This window comes from Orbicella faveolata, unplaced genomic scaffold (assembly GCF_042242905.1).
Source record: "Orbicella faveolata isolate gen_17 unplaced genomic scaffold, um_ofav_v1 contig_36, whole genome shotgun sequence".
In the NCBI taxonomy this organism is placed as follows: domain Eukaryota; kingdom Metazoa; phylum Cnidaria; class Anthozoa; order Scleractinia; family Merulinidae; genus Orbicella; species Orbicella faveolata.
In genome coordinates, this window is record NW_028301565.1 from 17,117,337 (window position 1) to 17,132,789 (window position 15,453).

The 15,453-nt window shown below is 39.0% G+C and overlaps 2 protein-coding genes across 2 annotated transcripts in view; one reads left to right on the plus strand and one right to left on the minus strand.

Annotated features, from left to right (window-relative positions):
* LOC110059432 (uncharacterized) overlaps nucleotides 1-15,453 on the minus strand; it is a 439,844-nt gene that overhangs the window by 83,315 nt on the left and 341,076 nt on the right. The window lies entirely within an intron of this gene.
* Nucleotides 223-13,114, plus strand: LOC110059462 (uncharacterized). The gene is made up of 6 exons (XM_020766157.2): nucleotides 223-437; nucleotides 2,291-2,427; nucleotides 3,936-4,035; nucleotides 8,146-8,283; nucleotides 8,507-8,638; nucleotides 10,863-13,114. Exons 1-6 carry the CDS (start codon nucleotides 311-313, stop codon nucleotides 11,183-11,185), a joined length of 957 nt encoding a protein of 318 aa, XP_020621816.1. The 5' UTR covers nucleotides 223-310; the 3' UTR covers nucleotides 11,186-13,114.

The following is a 15,453-nucleotide window of genomic DNA, read 5'->3' on the forward strand; positions in this document are numbered from 1 at the left end:
CCGACGTCTTAGTGAGAATTTAGACGTCATAGGTCTTAACCGCTCATTGTGCATAACACGAAAGCCGAATCTTGCGATCTTGTCAGTTGCATTCACTGCTAATGACATTAATTTAACAACTGTTTACTTTGTGGCCAAAGCAGATGACAAGCTTAATCAATCTGTCATTACGTTTCATTTACGGATTTTAATTACTGTAATTAATAATGATGTTGTCTTTATAAACCGAACCTGTGACAAGACTGATTTGAAACATCTCGATCAACCATCACGAAAGGAGTCCAATAATCGTAAACCCCTCCCAGTAGCTATGGCAGGACTCGAAGCCCGAAACTTTCTCAAAGTTCTCTTTTTGATGTCTGTCCCAGTTCTTGGCAAGTGTTCTACTAAACTTAACGTCTTTCTAGATGCCCGAGAAGTTTCGCGTTTTCTCTACGGTGAGTAAATATATTGCTAGACTTGTGAGAGTAAACACGACTTCTTTTGCATAATTCGTATTTCTGATATCAGTATACGAACACCGCGCGGCGTTCATTTTCACGAAAAAAATGTTGTTTAATCATTGAACGCAATGATTCCAGAGACAAAATGAACGAGGTATTTGTATCTGTGCCAGCACTTCCTCAGAGGGATTGATATTACAACTGCTTAACTGTGGGCTTTAGTTGGCTTTCAAAATAATTGATGAACTCTGGAACGCTCGTCGTGGAAGTCACGATCGCCTGCTTTCTTCACCACTGGATTGATCGATTCAGATGAAAAGCAATCAATTTCAGAACAATCTGTTGCTATCGTCAGCTCTTCAGAACAACATGAGGTCTGTTATCGCCTTTTGATGACTCGGAGTTGTTATCGTTAGGCAGACTTAGTGGGACGGTCGGAGACATCTGGGCGAGGCAGTGGTGCAGACAGCAGTTAAGACAATCCCTCCCTATGAAAGCTTCTCTCATACCTAGTCCCACTTGATTTCACAAAACCACCTTCACTGGTAATTTTCACTGACAGTGCCAAATAGCACTCTATTAAGAGTTGATTAATTTTTAAAGTGACTCTGATTTAATATGCTATAAGACCACAAACATTTCTTCTTCCTTGCATGCTGTGAAACTGCTGTCAGCTACCAGAGTCTCAACATCAACCACATGTGACGATCAGGTCGGTCAGTTGGACCACAGATCACTTGACTCTTCCTTATTTTGTCTATCACGCAAGGGAAAGGTTAATATCATGTTATTTTGGGAGGTCTTTATCCGTAAACATTGAGCAGAATGTTATTTTACTCTGTCCCTTGGAAACGATAATGATCAACAATGGGGGTTATTTTCATTCCTGAGTGATAATTTCAGTATCAGCCCACATTCGAAATGCAAATACTTGACAGCTGCGTAATGATTCAGTGTCCATGTGTTATTTAGACAAAAACAAATATTTTTTTTCAAAAAAAAGATCTCATTTACACCAGTCAGTATGTCAAACACCAACAATCCAACAAGATTTTCTCACCGAACAGAGGGGTTTGAAAAGGTGCGTCAGATCTTAACACTGGGTCGTGTTTATGATTTATGTATAATGCACAACAGACTGTTGCTATCAGAGTTACGACTTGTGACACTTTTCGATTTTATAGATTGATATCATTGAAAAGATTGAATGATAATCGTGGACCAAACTACTTCAGTAAGCAATAAAGAAAAAGGTTTTAAGATCACGTAGTCGCGATCGAGCGATCCAAAGCCAATGAAGGTTTCCATAGGCTGCATCTTTTGTCTTTTCATCTTATTATTTTAACGTTGATCAGTGTAGAGATAGCTGTAGAACTTACTGTGTCTTGCTTATTGCATGTTTGGGTACTTCAGTGCTCGGAAATCTTAAGACTATAACCCACCCGATTAGGCTCTTCAATTCTTTCTGTTGTGAAAACGCCAAGACATCACACAATAGAAGGTTTCTATTTTTTGTTATCGTGTCACTTTAATGCCGCTTAAATCAGAGTTGAATTTGCCATGGGACTTGCTTAAAGCGTGGTTGAATACTTCAGTGCTCGGAAATCTCAAAACTGTAACCACCATTAGGCCCTTCTTTCTGTCAGTTGTGAAAACAGCAAGACATCGCAAACCCTTACACCGTGCTATGAAAGCCCAGCTTCTTTACTGTTATTCCTTCACTGTGACACTTTCAACATTTTTCGAGTCACTGGGCTTACCACTGTTCTAATCGATGCTGGTTCATTACACGAGTTTGGCACAGCTCAGTAAAGACTTAAACGTTCTTATATTGTTTATCTCATTAGATCTGAACACGAACTTGTTCCTTGTTCAGGATGGAGTTGTGGCCCCAATACTGAAGACACCTATTTTGTCGAGCATGATTCCACCCATTGAACCTTATATTAAAGACCTCAAGTTCAAGTTCAATGCTACTGGAATGGTAAGAACACTTAAAATAAAACCAGTATCAAAGGGTCTGCTAAATTGGATTCTGCCAGTTGGCGTACAACTACTACTGATGACTGGCTAGTGTTAGCGAAATATTTTTTGTAGTGCCAGTCTTACAATTTTTAAACAATTTAAGAGATTTTTACAGTGTGTCGAAAGAATATCGAGGACGAGATGTCTTTTAACTCGTATGTACGTTTTCCTAATTCTCTCCTAGCCTCGGTAGTAGATATTCGTATTGCTTGAATTTGCGAGAATTGAGAAATGATTTTATGTTGTGGGATCCATGGATGTTTCAATATATTCTTTTCTTCTAGGCGCATGTACATCAAAACAATGTCTCCTGGTCGTTTTTTTTTTTCTTTATTCTTCCCTCCTGCCTATTAGTTTATATAGTAATATTGTAAGGACACGTAATATGGCGATCTGTTTTTCAAAGGTAATAGTTTAAAGATGGAATGAGACTCAAGCGTCAAATACAGTGGCTACAAGTTTTATACGGAAACACTTCTTGTGATCGTAATTAAGTGGTAGATATTGTCTCAATAACCTCTGTTTTGTATACGAATAACCATCTCCAGTTATTTTGTGACTAATACATGAACCTAACATATTTCGTATACTTTGAGCCCACTCAGCTTTTCGAAAAATAAATGTAACCCCGACAGTTGGTCCTCAGCTGCTTTAGCATGACCCCTTCTGAGTAAACGGCATATCTCACAAAAACTATCATTTCCAGTTGGCGGCTGTGCACGTCTTCGAACAAAAAGCAAATTTCCATAATGCGAGTTTCAGGCTGCTTTAATGAGAAAGTAATTAACTGAATGCGAGTGTAGGTGATTACAGATAAACTATTATCGGTAAACGAGATCGGTGATTTCGACATGTAGCGAACGGCGTTGAATTGTCCTTGGCATGTTTCCACAATGTAAGATAAAATCTGCAAACTGTACAAAGAAAACATCCCTTGTGGAGTCGAAGGACTCAAAGAACCTTGGACTTTAACGAAAAGATCAACAATGAATACATGGGACATCTTTGGTTTCATCTGACATTCAATTACCAATGCGACGCTTGTGAGTTGAAGGAGCTTGAAAATCCTTGATATAAACATAAATGTAACTTATAAGACTTTTACATTGTCTGAGTGAGGTGGGAAACACTCTTAAGATACGCACAGAGACCTAAAACAAGGGTATTTAGGTGCTGAAGGCCAACGTCATACCCATGCTGGCACTTGAGAGAAATTTCGAAGCAAGCTCAGTCGCATCTTTCTGACAAGCCACCACTGACCACCCGAAGGACGATTAACTCCAATTTCAAGGCAAAGTTCCTTCTCCTTTTGTTGAAAAGCAGAATTTTTTTCGTATTTCCGTTGAATCAGACCGTCTTTCAGTTTATATCGGGTTGACCGCTGCAACTACAAATTACTATGTTCAGTCCCAGGGAACTCGCTCTTTCTTTAGTTAATGCATACTTGACTCTCAATTCTTCTTCCAGGTGCAGTATTCTTTGAACTTCAAATCGAGCAATGAAACCATTATGAAACATCCTACCGCTAACATTCGTCTAAATGGCTTGGTGCCCAGAAAAACCAAAGGTAAGACTAAGCAGACCCTTAAGTGCATTTTTTTCCTGTAATTTTCTACTGTTGTATTTCAATCCCCGTGTGAAAAGTAAGGTAGACGTAACCTCTTACGCCTTCGAGTCTGGTCGAGTCATGTTGTACTCTTATCGTGTCTGTAACGCGGGTGGCTTAACACTACAGGTATTACATATAGCTTTTAAAGAGATACTGGTATAAATTTTTAGCCGTAACGATTTTGAGAACTCGATGACTTACCTTGGGATCGATGGAGACAAATTACTCAAAAACATTAGTTGATATTTATTGATTGTATTAAAATGTTTGTAGTCAAGAAATGACAAGAAAATATTGAGAGGAGATGGTTACTCCAGGACCGTAGATAGTAACAGGCGAACCGATGTACTTGCCTCAGTCACTTTTTTGCATGGTCCCAGTGTTGTGTTTAGATGTAGTCATCATAAACACCTTCAATACCTAGGAAGAGAATTTAACCAAGGACTTTGTCTCAGTTATAATTCCTTTCTGGATTTAACCATGCGCATTGCCTTAGTCATAATTGTTTTTCTGGCTACGACCCGGCCCTGTACTCACGATGATGACGAGGATAAATTACAAAATCGAATAACTTGAAATCAAGAACCTTCTGATTCCAAGTAAGTTAAATAAGAATACATATTCAGCTATATCTCTCCAGTTTGCAGTACTAGCAAACGTCGTCGTCCTAGCCAATGATTCAGTTAAAGCCTCGAACGCTACTTCCATATTGTCCCCTTATGTGTGGGCTAATTAACATTAAGATATGAGCATCAAAACGAGATGTTCAAGCTTAGTGATGTGACTGATTGATAAGTGGAAGTAATTACTTACTGGGAGAGCCGCCAAAATATTTTTATTTGATGCAGGTCAACATTAGCCACCATAAAATGAGTTTTCATTATGTGGCAAGAAATGATTAATAGGTAGTTATCGAGTGCTAATGAATGGGCGTTATCGTCGAAAGTTTCAACTGGGGCATTAACCGGTTGTAGCTTGCTTCTCATATGGGAGAGTGAAAATAGGAAATTGGAAAACCAGAGCCATGCAGATCGAACAGTATTAGGTGTGCAAAATACAGTATTGGGTTTGCAGAATACCTATACTAATTTTGTAAGCGTATTTAAAAGCTAATCGATTTATGTAGATAAAACCAAGGCATTTTGGTTGTACGAGGGTTTTGGTTTAAACAGGAACTTCTTGTTGTAGCAGTTCATCTACAAACTGATTTTCACGTTTTCCTTGGATTGCGGGCTAGGGGAAATCCAAGGCAATGAATGATGCAAGTGTCGTCATACGGTACGGATTTCTCTCCCAAGATAAGAGTTGTAATCCTATGTCCTGGATGTCATACACTGTTTTTAGTGTTACTTCTGTAGAATTCAGTAGCACATTTAGAGAATATTCCCTTGTTCTCTGAATTCCGGCCAACTGTCTTCTTGGCTACTGCTGTGGCAAGGGCAAGTTAGGTGTCGATGACCATCTGGTAAATTCATGGTTTCATTAAGGGTGTATTTTACCCTTCCTAGTAGCTTTGAAGGACGAGACAGTCTATTTATCGACGAAAGGCTTAAACATCATCGCCATGAGAAATAAAAACTCAGTTAACCTTTTTTTCGAAAGTGCCTTGCAAGTCACTGTCTCACTGATGACAGTCAACCTCATTTCGCTTATCGATATAATGTTCGCTTTCATTTTATAACATGCATATGGTATAGCATGAGAAAACGATCGTCTCTTTGATACAGTAACTGCAATTGGTACCCAAGGACTGAAAGGCACTTTAAAGCAGCCATTCAGAGCACAACACGAGTTTGCCTGTCTCATGAATGCAGACTTCCAATTCAGTTTATGCCATTGAGCGTCTAATGATTATGACATTCACAAATTACTGTACATCAACTGATTGTGAAGACGGGACAATTAGACGCCTGTAATGAACCAATTCGTCTAAAGGAAACGAGGAGAGCAAGAAGTTGTAGGCACCCCTAGGGTGAAAAACCTTTCTGAAGTAAGTTGTTTGTCGTCAGTTGTAAGTCAGTTCAAAGAGTATTCAAAATAAATCTATTCCATATGTTTGATGATTACTTGTCTGAAAAGACTGCACAGTTACGTGCAATTGACGACGCTGGCGAGTAAATGATTGTAATTTTGGACAGCTGTAAAGCAAAACGTTGCCTCAGGGATCGATCTTACCTAGGTTAAACCCCTGACTATGCAGGTTATGACAGAAATGTGCTCTGACTGAGACAACAACAACTGGCACATATAATAAAGACATACAATACAAAACACAGTCGACCTTGGAGTTCATTTACTGTGAAGCATACGAGTTTTACTGAAAGAATATTCTGGAGATTTTGGTATTTTTTTAACGTTAAATTTTTTCCAACTTAATGACAAGGTCAAGAGTTTATTTCTTCAAAACAATAAAAACTTTTTTCAACTCTAGATGTTCGAAGTACTAAGACCATCACATTCTCGATAAATGTAGTCACAATATGCCAGAATATGGGTCTAGTTCTTGAAAAAGGATTAAAAACTGAAAGAAAAAAAATATCTATTGAAACTTTGGCCAGTCAACGACAACAGGACAGTTACTTCGATCGGTGCTTAAAGTTGGTGTTAGACATGAAGGCTTAAAACCGTTAACATCTGTCTTCTCTTCCAAGATTCAGTTAAAAATGAAAATTTACGTAGAGTATTTATAATAACTGAAATTATTTGTAAAAGACAAGAAGTCGTAGAAGGTTTGCCCCATTCAGAGTCGGCAACAACAAGGTGATAGGATATATCAAATTTAACGGCTCAAATTTAATCTTGCAACACCACACGAACGTAATGCTCAATAGCTTTTGATTTAATTTTCACTTATTACTACGTTTAAATCCACGAACGCAAAGAACCACAATGTTAGAGAAAACCAAGATAGTGTCACATCGAAAATATTGTTCGATAGCCTACAACATCCACTTTACACACTGGGTTTTAATCCAAAGACTTAAAAGTAAGATCCACACCATACACTGAGCAAACTAAACATAATCACATGAAACCATTGCTCAAAAATAGCCGTAATTTGAGTGTGTCACACTCTAAAAGACTAAATCCATTCAAAGAACTGAAAGTTTGACAGGCATCCTACACAGCTATAAATATAGTATCATATGAAATTTCTCGTAACTTTAATCTGAATTGCCACTCATTAGGTTCTAATCCATAGCCTTAAAGCATACCTGAATAGAACAGAATGGTTTCGAAAACAGTCAAATGTTTGCTCCTTCGATATTTGCTGGGCCTCATAATCATTTTCCTTTGTAAAAGGAGCTACGTCACGGTTTGTTCATTTTCATTTTGCCTAAAGTTTTCAAGTTCGTGTTTGTAATCCTTGTTCCTTTATGGTTTATTATTATCTCTTTAGTGTATTTCTATCTTAGTTAACTTCTATTTTTAGGCTTCCTTCCTTTAAAGGTAATTTTGTATCAAAATAACTCAAAATGCCGTGACTGAACTCTCTTTAACTATGCTTAAAAATTACGAGCGCATTTAAGAAAAGCGCATTTAAGAAAAAGACGATTCTCATTTAATCTAGGATCATTTCTAGTCTCTTTTTGTAAACAAGTTTGCAACGATTTAAAATTTTTAACCTTGGTTAGTGCTAATCATCTCAAGCAGCAAAAGACAAAAAGCTAAAGGAACTAAACGTTCCGAAAAAGAAGACTCGTATGTTGCCCATTCAATAATCTAGGACTGAAACCTAGGCTTGCTTTAAACAACTATGGCTAGGATTCAATCTCCAGCATATTTTTTAATATTCTAGCTTAGCCGCTAATCGTCAATCACCAATCGTCTTAAGATACTAAATTTGGGACAAGAATTAGCTCTTAGCCGGAAGAGGTACCAGATAAACATAAAAGGAAGTGTTAGGAGAAATCGCTTCCTCTTTGATAAAATAACTTGTACCAGGAGCCGTGCTTATGAAATGTAGACAATATGGGTCATAGTCTCCTGCCCAAATTTCCCTTCCGATTAGACATAGAGCATGCATTCTTATTATATAACCTTACTGCTTTATCTTGCTCTCTCCAGTTTTCCGAGTGAAATTCCCATGCACGGGGAAGGTAATCGGAGGAGTCCTGCTGACAATTAATATCAGCTTCGTTGACGTGGCCGGAAGTGAAATATGGGGTCCGCTGAGCCTCACTTTGAAGCGCCAATGCGTCTCTGGTGAGTAAACGTGAAATAGAGAACTGGACAACTGGACAAAAGAACAAATGGACGGACAAAGGGAAGGACGAATGAAAAACAAACGAATGAAAAACGAGTGAACAAATGCTCTATTTTTGGTTTCCTACGTCTTCGAGGTACATCACAAGAATGGTCAAATATAAAAGACTGAAGAAGAATTTCAAAGAACAACTTAAAAAAACATGTCCATTGTTCTACACAGGCAACGACGACTTAATCAACCGGTATAACTCGACAGAATCTGGAGAAGTATCTCCGCTTCCTGCTCCGCAGATTTGTAATAAAAGATGTAGCAAGAGACACGTTATGAGACGGTTCTGTTTGAGCGATTTTGGTGAGTGTTGGTTTAATCTCCTTTCAATATCAATATGTAGACAAGGAGACAGAAAGCGAGAATACTGAAGTCACTAACTTCAGGATGCTGACGTGATGGCGTATAGTTATGCAACGCTTTGGGGCGGTATACTTAACAATTATTCCATGAGCGCGCGTTGGATATGAGATGGTAAATAGCCAACGAGGCCCGTAGGGCCGAGTTGGCTATAACCAATCTCATATCCAACAAGCGCGAATGGAGTAATTGTTTTATTAAATTCGGTGCATTTGTATTCTTGGAAATATAGCTTAATTTTATTGGATTTTAATTTTACAAAACGACCGGAAGTCGATGTGATAAAAACAACAACAAGTGGGAAATCACATGACATGCGCGCCGTTTGTAAAATTAGTTGAATGAAAAATTTGAGAGCGAAGCGAGCGAATTTGCTGAATGAAATTGCAATCAAGTAGAATTCAAGAAACTTCTACCAAATGAAGGAGATATAACCTTGGTCAGAAAGTTTGAAAAGCGTTCAAGTTCGAGTCATGGAGAAGAGCCAAATAATTGTGCACTTGCACATTGCCATTGTAATAATGCTGCGGAAAACTTTGATCGCCATGCATGTGACACAGACGTTGTGCCAAAATTATTCTCGACAAGATCTCTCTCAGGATTCCCTTGCTTTGAAAGCCTTGGCATTTCGAGCTTTATGTGTGGAGCTCATTGTTGGTCAGTTTTAGAGTCAAGGACAGAAACTATCTTAGCGTCAGATTCATCTTCAGAATCTCCGAGGCCACCCTGGTGGTTTTTCGTGGCTGGTAAAGAACCGGGCTTACTTCGATTCAGCTCAAAACACTCAACTCCTTGAGGTGTTTTTCGTAAGGACAGAATTGTTGGCGCTAGCTGTCGTTGATTCTCTCGTCGTCGTCGGCCAAAAAAGAGACTGAGATGAAACTAGGTCGTCCTCTGTAGCTGTGCGGGATTCTTGCTCTCGGCTGATCCGAGCTTGCTTAGTCGAACAGTTTCCTCATCTGCTCATTGGAAACTGGTTTCTTATGGACTACGCCGGCAATTATGCCTGTTTACCAGCGGCCTTTTACAAATGCATATGCTCTAATAATTTATTTGCGTGGTCAGAGATAATGGAAAACGGTTTGTTGTGCGGCGGCGTGTGAACGATATGATCAACTGGCGGCTTTAATGGATTTAATCAATGAACTTTTGCAATACGTGTCATCTTTTTTCCTCGAAGACGTGTAGAAACACTTCAACTGAACAGTCAGTTCTTCTTTTGACATTTCTTATATCGGTTTCGAAAATTTGGTGCCACCAGGACTAGCAAGCCATTCTGTTCAGGTAAAATTTGTTTTTGTTACATAATCTTCATGAATGCGTAAAATCTCGCCGGTCATATTTTAATTTTGCAACTTTAAGGGAAACTTAACGTATACGTGCCGTTAAATAATCTTATCTCGAGCTTTGTGGCTTTTTTGTTGTTACTGGGACGGCATTGTCCATAATTCCCTGTATTTCCTGTGTAGATAGCTCACCGAATGTGCTTTTTTTCATCCATTTTTTTTGTCGACAAAACTTCGCTTCACGCGAAAAAGCTCATGCCGAGCGACATTTGCCGCTTTCATTTCCATATAAGGTCAAACACAGGTATAATGGCTGGTAACCGAGATCCAGTGAACCAATCAGAAAGCTAGAATTGCATTATCCGAGGATGAGAATTTAATAAAATGGAATATCCCACGAGTCACTTGTATTTCCTCGGTATACCACTCGCCTGAAAGCGCGTGTATATACCGAGAAGAAACAAGTAACAAGTGGGATATTTTATGATATACCACGAGAGAGCGTTGCATAGCTATTTTATACCGTGCCGTAGAAAATACAGTAGCCAACACAATTAATGCGACATACGCGCAACGCGTGATCATGTGGGAAGGTTGGATGTAATACCGTCGAGCATACAACGGCTTTCCTGTAGTCTGATTGGCTGTGTTCTCTCTGGCATAGTATAAATTTCGCTGGAAGCCGTCATAATTTATCATGTTAAAGTAAGGATTACTCATTTTAAAAAACATATAGCTACCCTCTTTCATCAATCCGCAACGCTTTTCACTTAGAATAAAACAACGGGATTATCTAACCACTACAAAACACGTGGTTTCATGCCATAAGAAAGTTGCTAATCGCGAAGTTATCGACTCTGTTTTTGTGATTTGCTCTCAAGTGATCAAAGCCCGGATGGAGTCTGAGGTCATGAGAAATGGTTTGCCTCGATTACGACTTCGCATAGCGCGCACGTACAAGCAGGGTAAAGTGAAGATCAACAACAAAAACCAGCTAATGGAAAAAAGAGGCCAGGAAATCACGTGCAGCTGTAGTAACCTAAAGGTCAATAAAGTCTACTTGATCTTGGGTAAAGAGGACAAAAGAAAACGTGTGCTGTTTCTGGACAACTTTTCGACAGCACTGGAGTGGAACAAGAATGGAAAGTCGTACGTAAAAACATTCAGGAATAGAAGCTCTTGTCCTGAGAGAAAAATGCCTTAGATCAATAGGAAAAGAAACTTTTACGGACTCTAGAAATGTTTACACACTTTAGACAGACTAAGTCGTTATTTAGGAACTGTTCCATAAAAGTAAAAGATCTGTTTTCATTGTCCAGTTGATATAGGAACTAAGTTAAACGTAAGGTTTAGTAAGAGCATTTTCAACGATAACACACGTGAGTTCATCATGATGTTGTATGACTATTTTTGACCAAGGTATCCATAAGGTTATTGACAATGTCATTTTAATTTAATGGCTATAATAGTCTCACGATCCCTGAGCACCACCATAAACTTAACTCCAGTTGAGCAATTATGGTTAGTGCAAGTGATAAAGTCGATGTAAGTTCCCCTTTTAGATTTTTTAGATGTGTCTTTAATATAGAGAGTAACTGAGAGTTGGTATTCTTAAAATAAACACTTACGCATGCCATCAGAGATCTAAAATAAAAAAATATATATGTAAATAAATTACAATGTTTAGAGAGGAAGCCACATCAGCTTTAGCTGGTTTTCATGCGGGTCCCCTATGCTGGTCGAATTGGAATTTGCAGTGTTGGTTTTTGCGAAGGGAGGAAAACCGGAAAACCCGGAGAAAAATCCTCGGAGCAAGGCGAAAACCGACGACCAACTCAATCCACATACGGCATCGGGCCGTAATCGAACCCGGCCAAATTGGTGGGAAGCGCGGAACGCTCTTACCACTGCGCCATCCCGTTAAGAATTGAACGACCCACCCCTTACCAAGGGCTCAAATACTGATGACCCACCCCCTCTCTGCTCCGGCCCACCCCAAATACTTTTTGACCAGTCCCTAAGCATCCTTCAAAGAGGGTTTCTTTTACAAGCTTGTGGGGTACGTGTTTCATTTCGCCTAAGGATAAGGTCTTGAGTCATTTTTCTCTAGAATTAGAGTTCAACAGCGCGTGTTTTGTGGTCTCAGTATTGCAATGCCAGCTGCATCGTTGAGGCCTGCTTGCAGCGCATCGCTGTAGTTGTATTCATTGTAAGTTCAGGATGAGGAATCTTATTTGGAAGTTCATTCTACAGGCAAAGCAGTTTTATCCATTCTCTTTGCAGTCTTGCACCTGAAATCAGATACTTCGTCTACAGATCAGAAAATGTCTATCGAGATAGGCCAGGTGAAGGCTACATTGAATGCAGCCACAATGCTTCACTGTGCGTGCGCTTCAGGCAGGGAAGTTGGCTTTGTGTCAAGTTAAAGTCGTAAGAATTTTTAATCCGTTAACATTTGGAAATTTTAAGCTACTCTCAAACAGCTCTACCAAAAATTTCGCGAAGTATCCTTCCCCTTCCCCAGAAGCACAACAAATCAACCCACCTGGAGCAAGATTAAAGAGGCAAGTGAGATCGAAATACAAGTTCGATGACAGCAAGTAGTAAATATTCCTAATAACTGTAAGATTCAGTTTTTAGTGGTGGTTCTGTGTAAAAGATCCGACTTACTGTCAGCTGCTGTAAAAACGGTTCAGCATGTGCTAAGACTGGCATTCAGTTCATATCAACAATGGCATGAACACAAGCTCTAAAGAGTCTCATCCATTGGGGAAAGGGAAGATCCAGTATCGTAGACATCTGCTTAGTCACGCTGACACTGCTTGGAAGCGAAGATTGCCCAAAATAACGCCGCTTAGCATAGCCTGAAGATTGACTTGGAGACCCCGACGCAAGGGGGGGCTCCGAGAAACTCTTCGTTCCACTAGAGGTTTCACTTTTAAATTGAAAAACTCTTCCACGAGTATACTAATGCAGCGCTTCATTTCAATTGTACTTTCAGCCGTTAGCGTGCAGTGGCTGGAGGGGCAAGAGTTTAGGGAGATCAGTTTGATACCTAGAAACCAGTGAAAGGAAAACATTCACTGTTACGCTAATTTAAAACCTCAAAATAAAATGTCTAATAACCTCTAAAGCGGTGAAAATTTATGCCAGTTTCTCCCACAAAACGAGATTCTAGTACTCTCCAAGCGTTCCGACGTTAACCATCGTCGCATTTTCGCGGGGCTCGTCTCCCGAGGACCAGGCGAGAGATTGGCGAGAAACAGACGATGCCATAAGACGAGGACTTCTATGACGAACATTTTGGGTAAAATTTCTCCCTTTTATCTTTAGTTTCGATTTCGACTCAGCCGTGTTTGAGCGGCTTACATGACTGACTTACGTAAAGCAAATGATTAGCGTGCAAATATGCAAACAGCAGTCCGGTTTGATGGCGTGTCCAAATTCACTACCACCTCCAGGATTCCGGCCGAGTGGCAAATGCACCAGATTAACAGGATAAGATAACGAATATGAATAGGGGGAGGAAGAAGGGAGGGTCCATGACCCCTTCCCCTGTCCTACATAACGGCATGGTGTAGTGCTGATTTTATATTTCCGAAACACTATATATTTACTGAATCCAGTTGCTTCTCATTGCAATAACGCGTTAAACCCAAGAGACTTCTGTACGTAATTTTGGTGAAAAACTAAATGTAAACTACTGTACTTGGGTTGACACGATTACTGAGAAGTGAAAAGTTTACATCTTTGGCCAAAATAACTTTAAAACAATTACGATTAAAAACAAGAATAAGCGAACATTCTTTGGCTAGCCTTTAGACGGGTTTGTCGAGATCCCTGCCTAGGGGTGCCACCCTACTCCTACTGGGTGGCCCAGGCTACTTTTGAAAATATTATATTGCAAGCGCGACGTCTAATCAGGCCTATGCAGGAGAGCAGTTAAGGTTTGTAGAAAACGGATCAAAACCGAATTTTAATGTCTCTTAAACAATCAAAAAATTACCAAATTAAGTTGATCGCGGTGTGCGAAATTGCTTAAATCTAACTTTGCAAATTAAAAAATTGCAGCCTTAGCTTTATTTATGGAAAAGGTCACTTTGAAAGCAAACACGTAGCACCGATTTAAATGATGTAACAGAATGGCATATTGCTTCATCTAATGAGCGGTAAGCTTAAATTTCCCCCGTTTACTAAGTTAGTTTAGTTTCGATTTCCTGTCACTGCATGTCTTGTAGAGGGCTGATTGCATTGTTTGCCTCAGAACCAAATGACGTAAGCACTTTTGAACAAATTAAGTTGGGCATTTAAACAAAGGTTCAAAGGTTGTATTTTCAACGTTTCTGAAAATATAAGAAGAGAGTTAATCTTTCAGTTACCGCGGAAGGCAATAATTACGAAACTGAGCGAATTTCAAGAGCTCATTTGACTGAAAGCATTTGGATTTAAATTGGTGGTGATTAATTTAGTTAGATTTATAAAGCGTCATTACTCTTTAATAACAATTCTTGGTTCAGTGATAACTGTTAGAGTACTAGCTTCTGCATAATTATCACAGTTATCTGGTTTAGATTGAGTGCTCAGCTGATTTGAGAACGGGGTTCTCGGTTTCGAAAGGCGACAGATTCGTAGGAATGTATGGTACAAATATGTAGCATATATTATCATGCTGGCAAAGAACAAAACAATATCTTATTCGACAGTTTACTGCAGTTTACTGCAATACACTTGTGTTCTACTTGTGGTATACTTGTACAAGTCTGGCAATATTTTTAACGACCCCGTAATAGACACTACACTCACTTTAATGTCTCACAGGTTTATAATTCAACAGGTTTTTACCCAAGTCCCTAGGAGCAAGAGGACGAAACAATCTCTTACCGCAAAGATATCACGAGAAAGTATTTGTACACGTTCCGTGAGTTCTTTGTATTCTACACCATATACTTTCACGGATAACTAATCATTATTAACTTATTTATGAAATATGTGAACAATTCCAAAAACCGGGCAAATCGACTTGCTTTCTTATGCGAGCAGAAGTAGTCTGCCTTTTGCAAATACACGCTCGAAAACCAGAGATATAGGAATTAAAATCTTTAATTTGCTCAACAACACTATAGAAGACGGTACCAGTTCGGAGTTAAACAAAATTTATTCTTAATAAATTGATAGAGGTACGTTACTTCCTACAAACAAATGAAAGAAAATTTAAAAAACTGTTTTAATCAATAAAAGCTACAAGAGGTATAACTGAAAATAAACTTATTCTAAGGAACAAAGTAAAATTCAAGAGCGAAATGGGGATACTTATAGCTAAAAATATAAGTTTTGTTCATTGTCTATACACTTTTATTGGGATTGCGTGTTGTTATTGATCAGCATAAATCATTCTTTTGTTGTTTGGTTTCGTTAACCGGTTATCCGGTCCATTGACAATTAATGAGCGATACGTAACTGAATCGAGAGTAT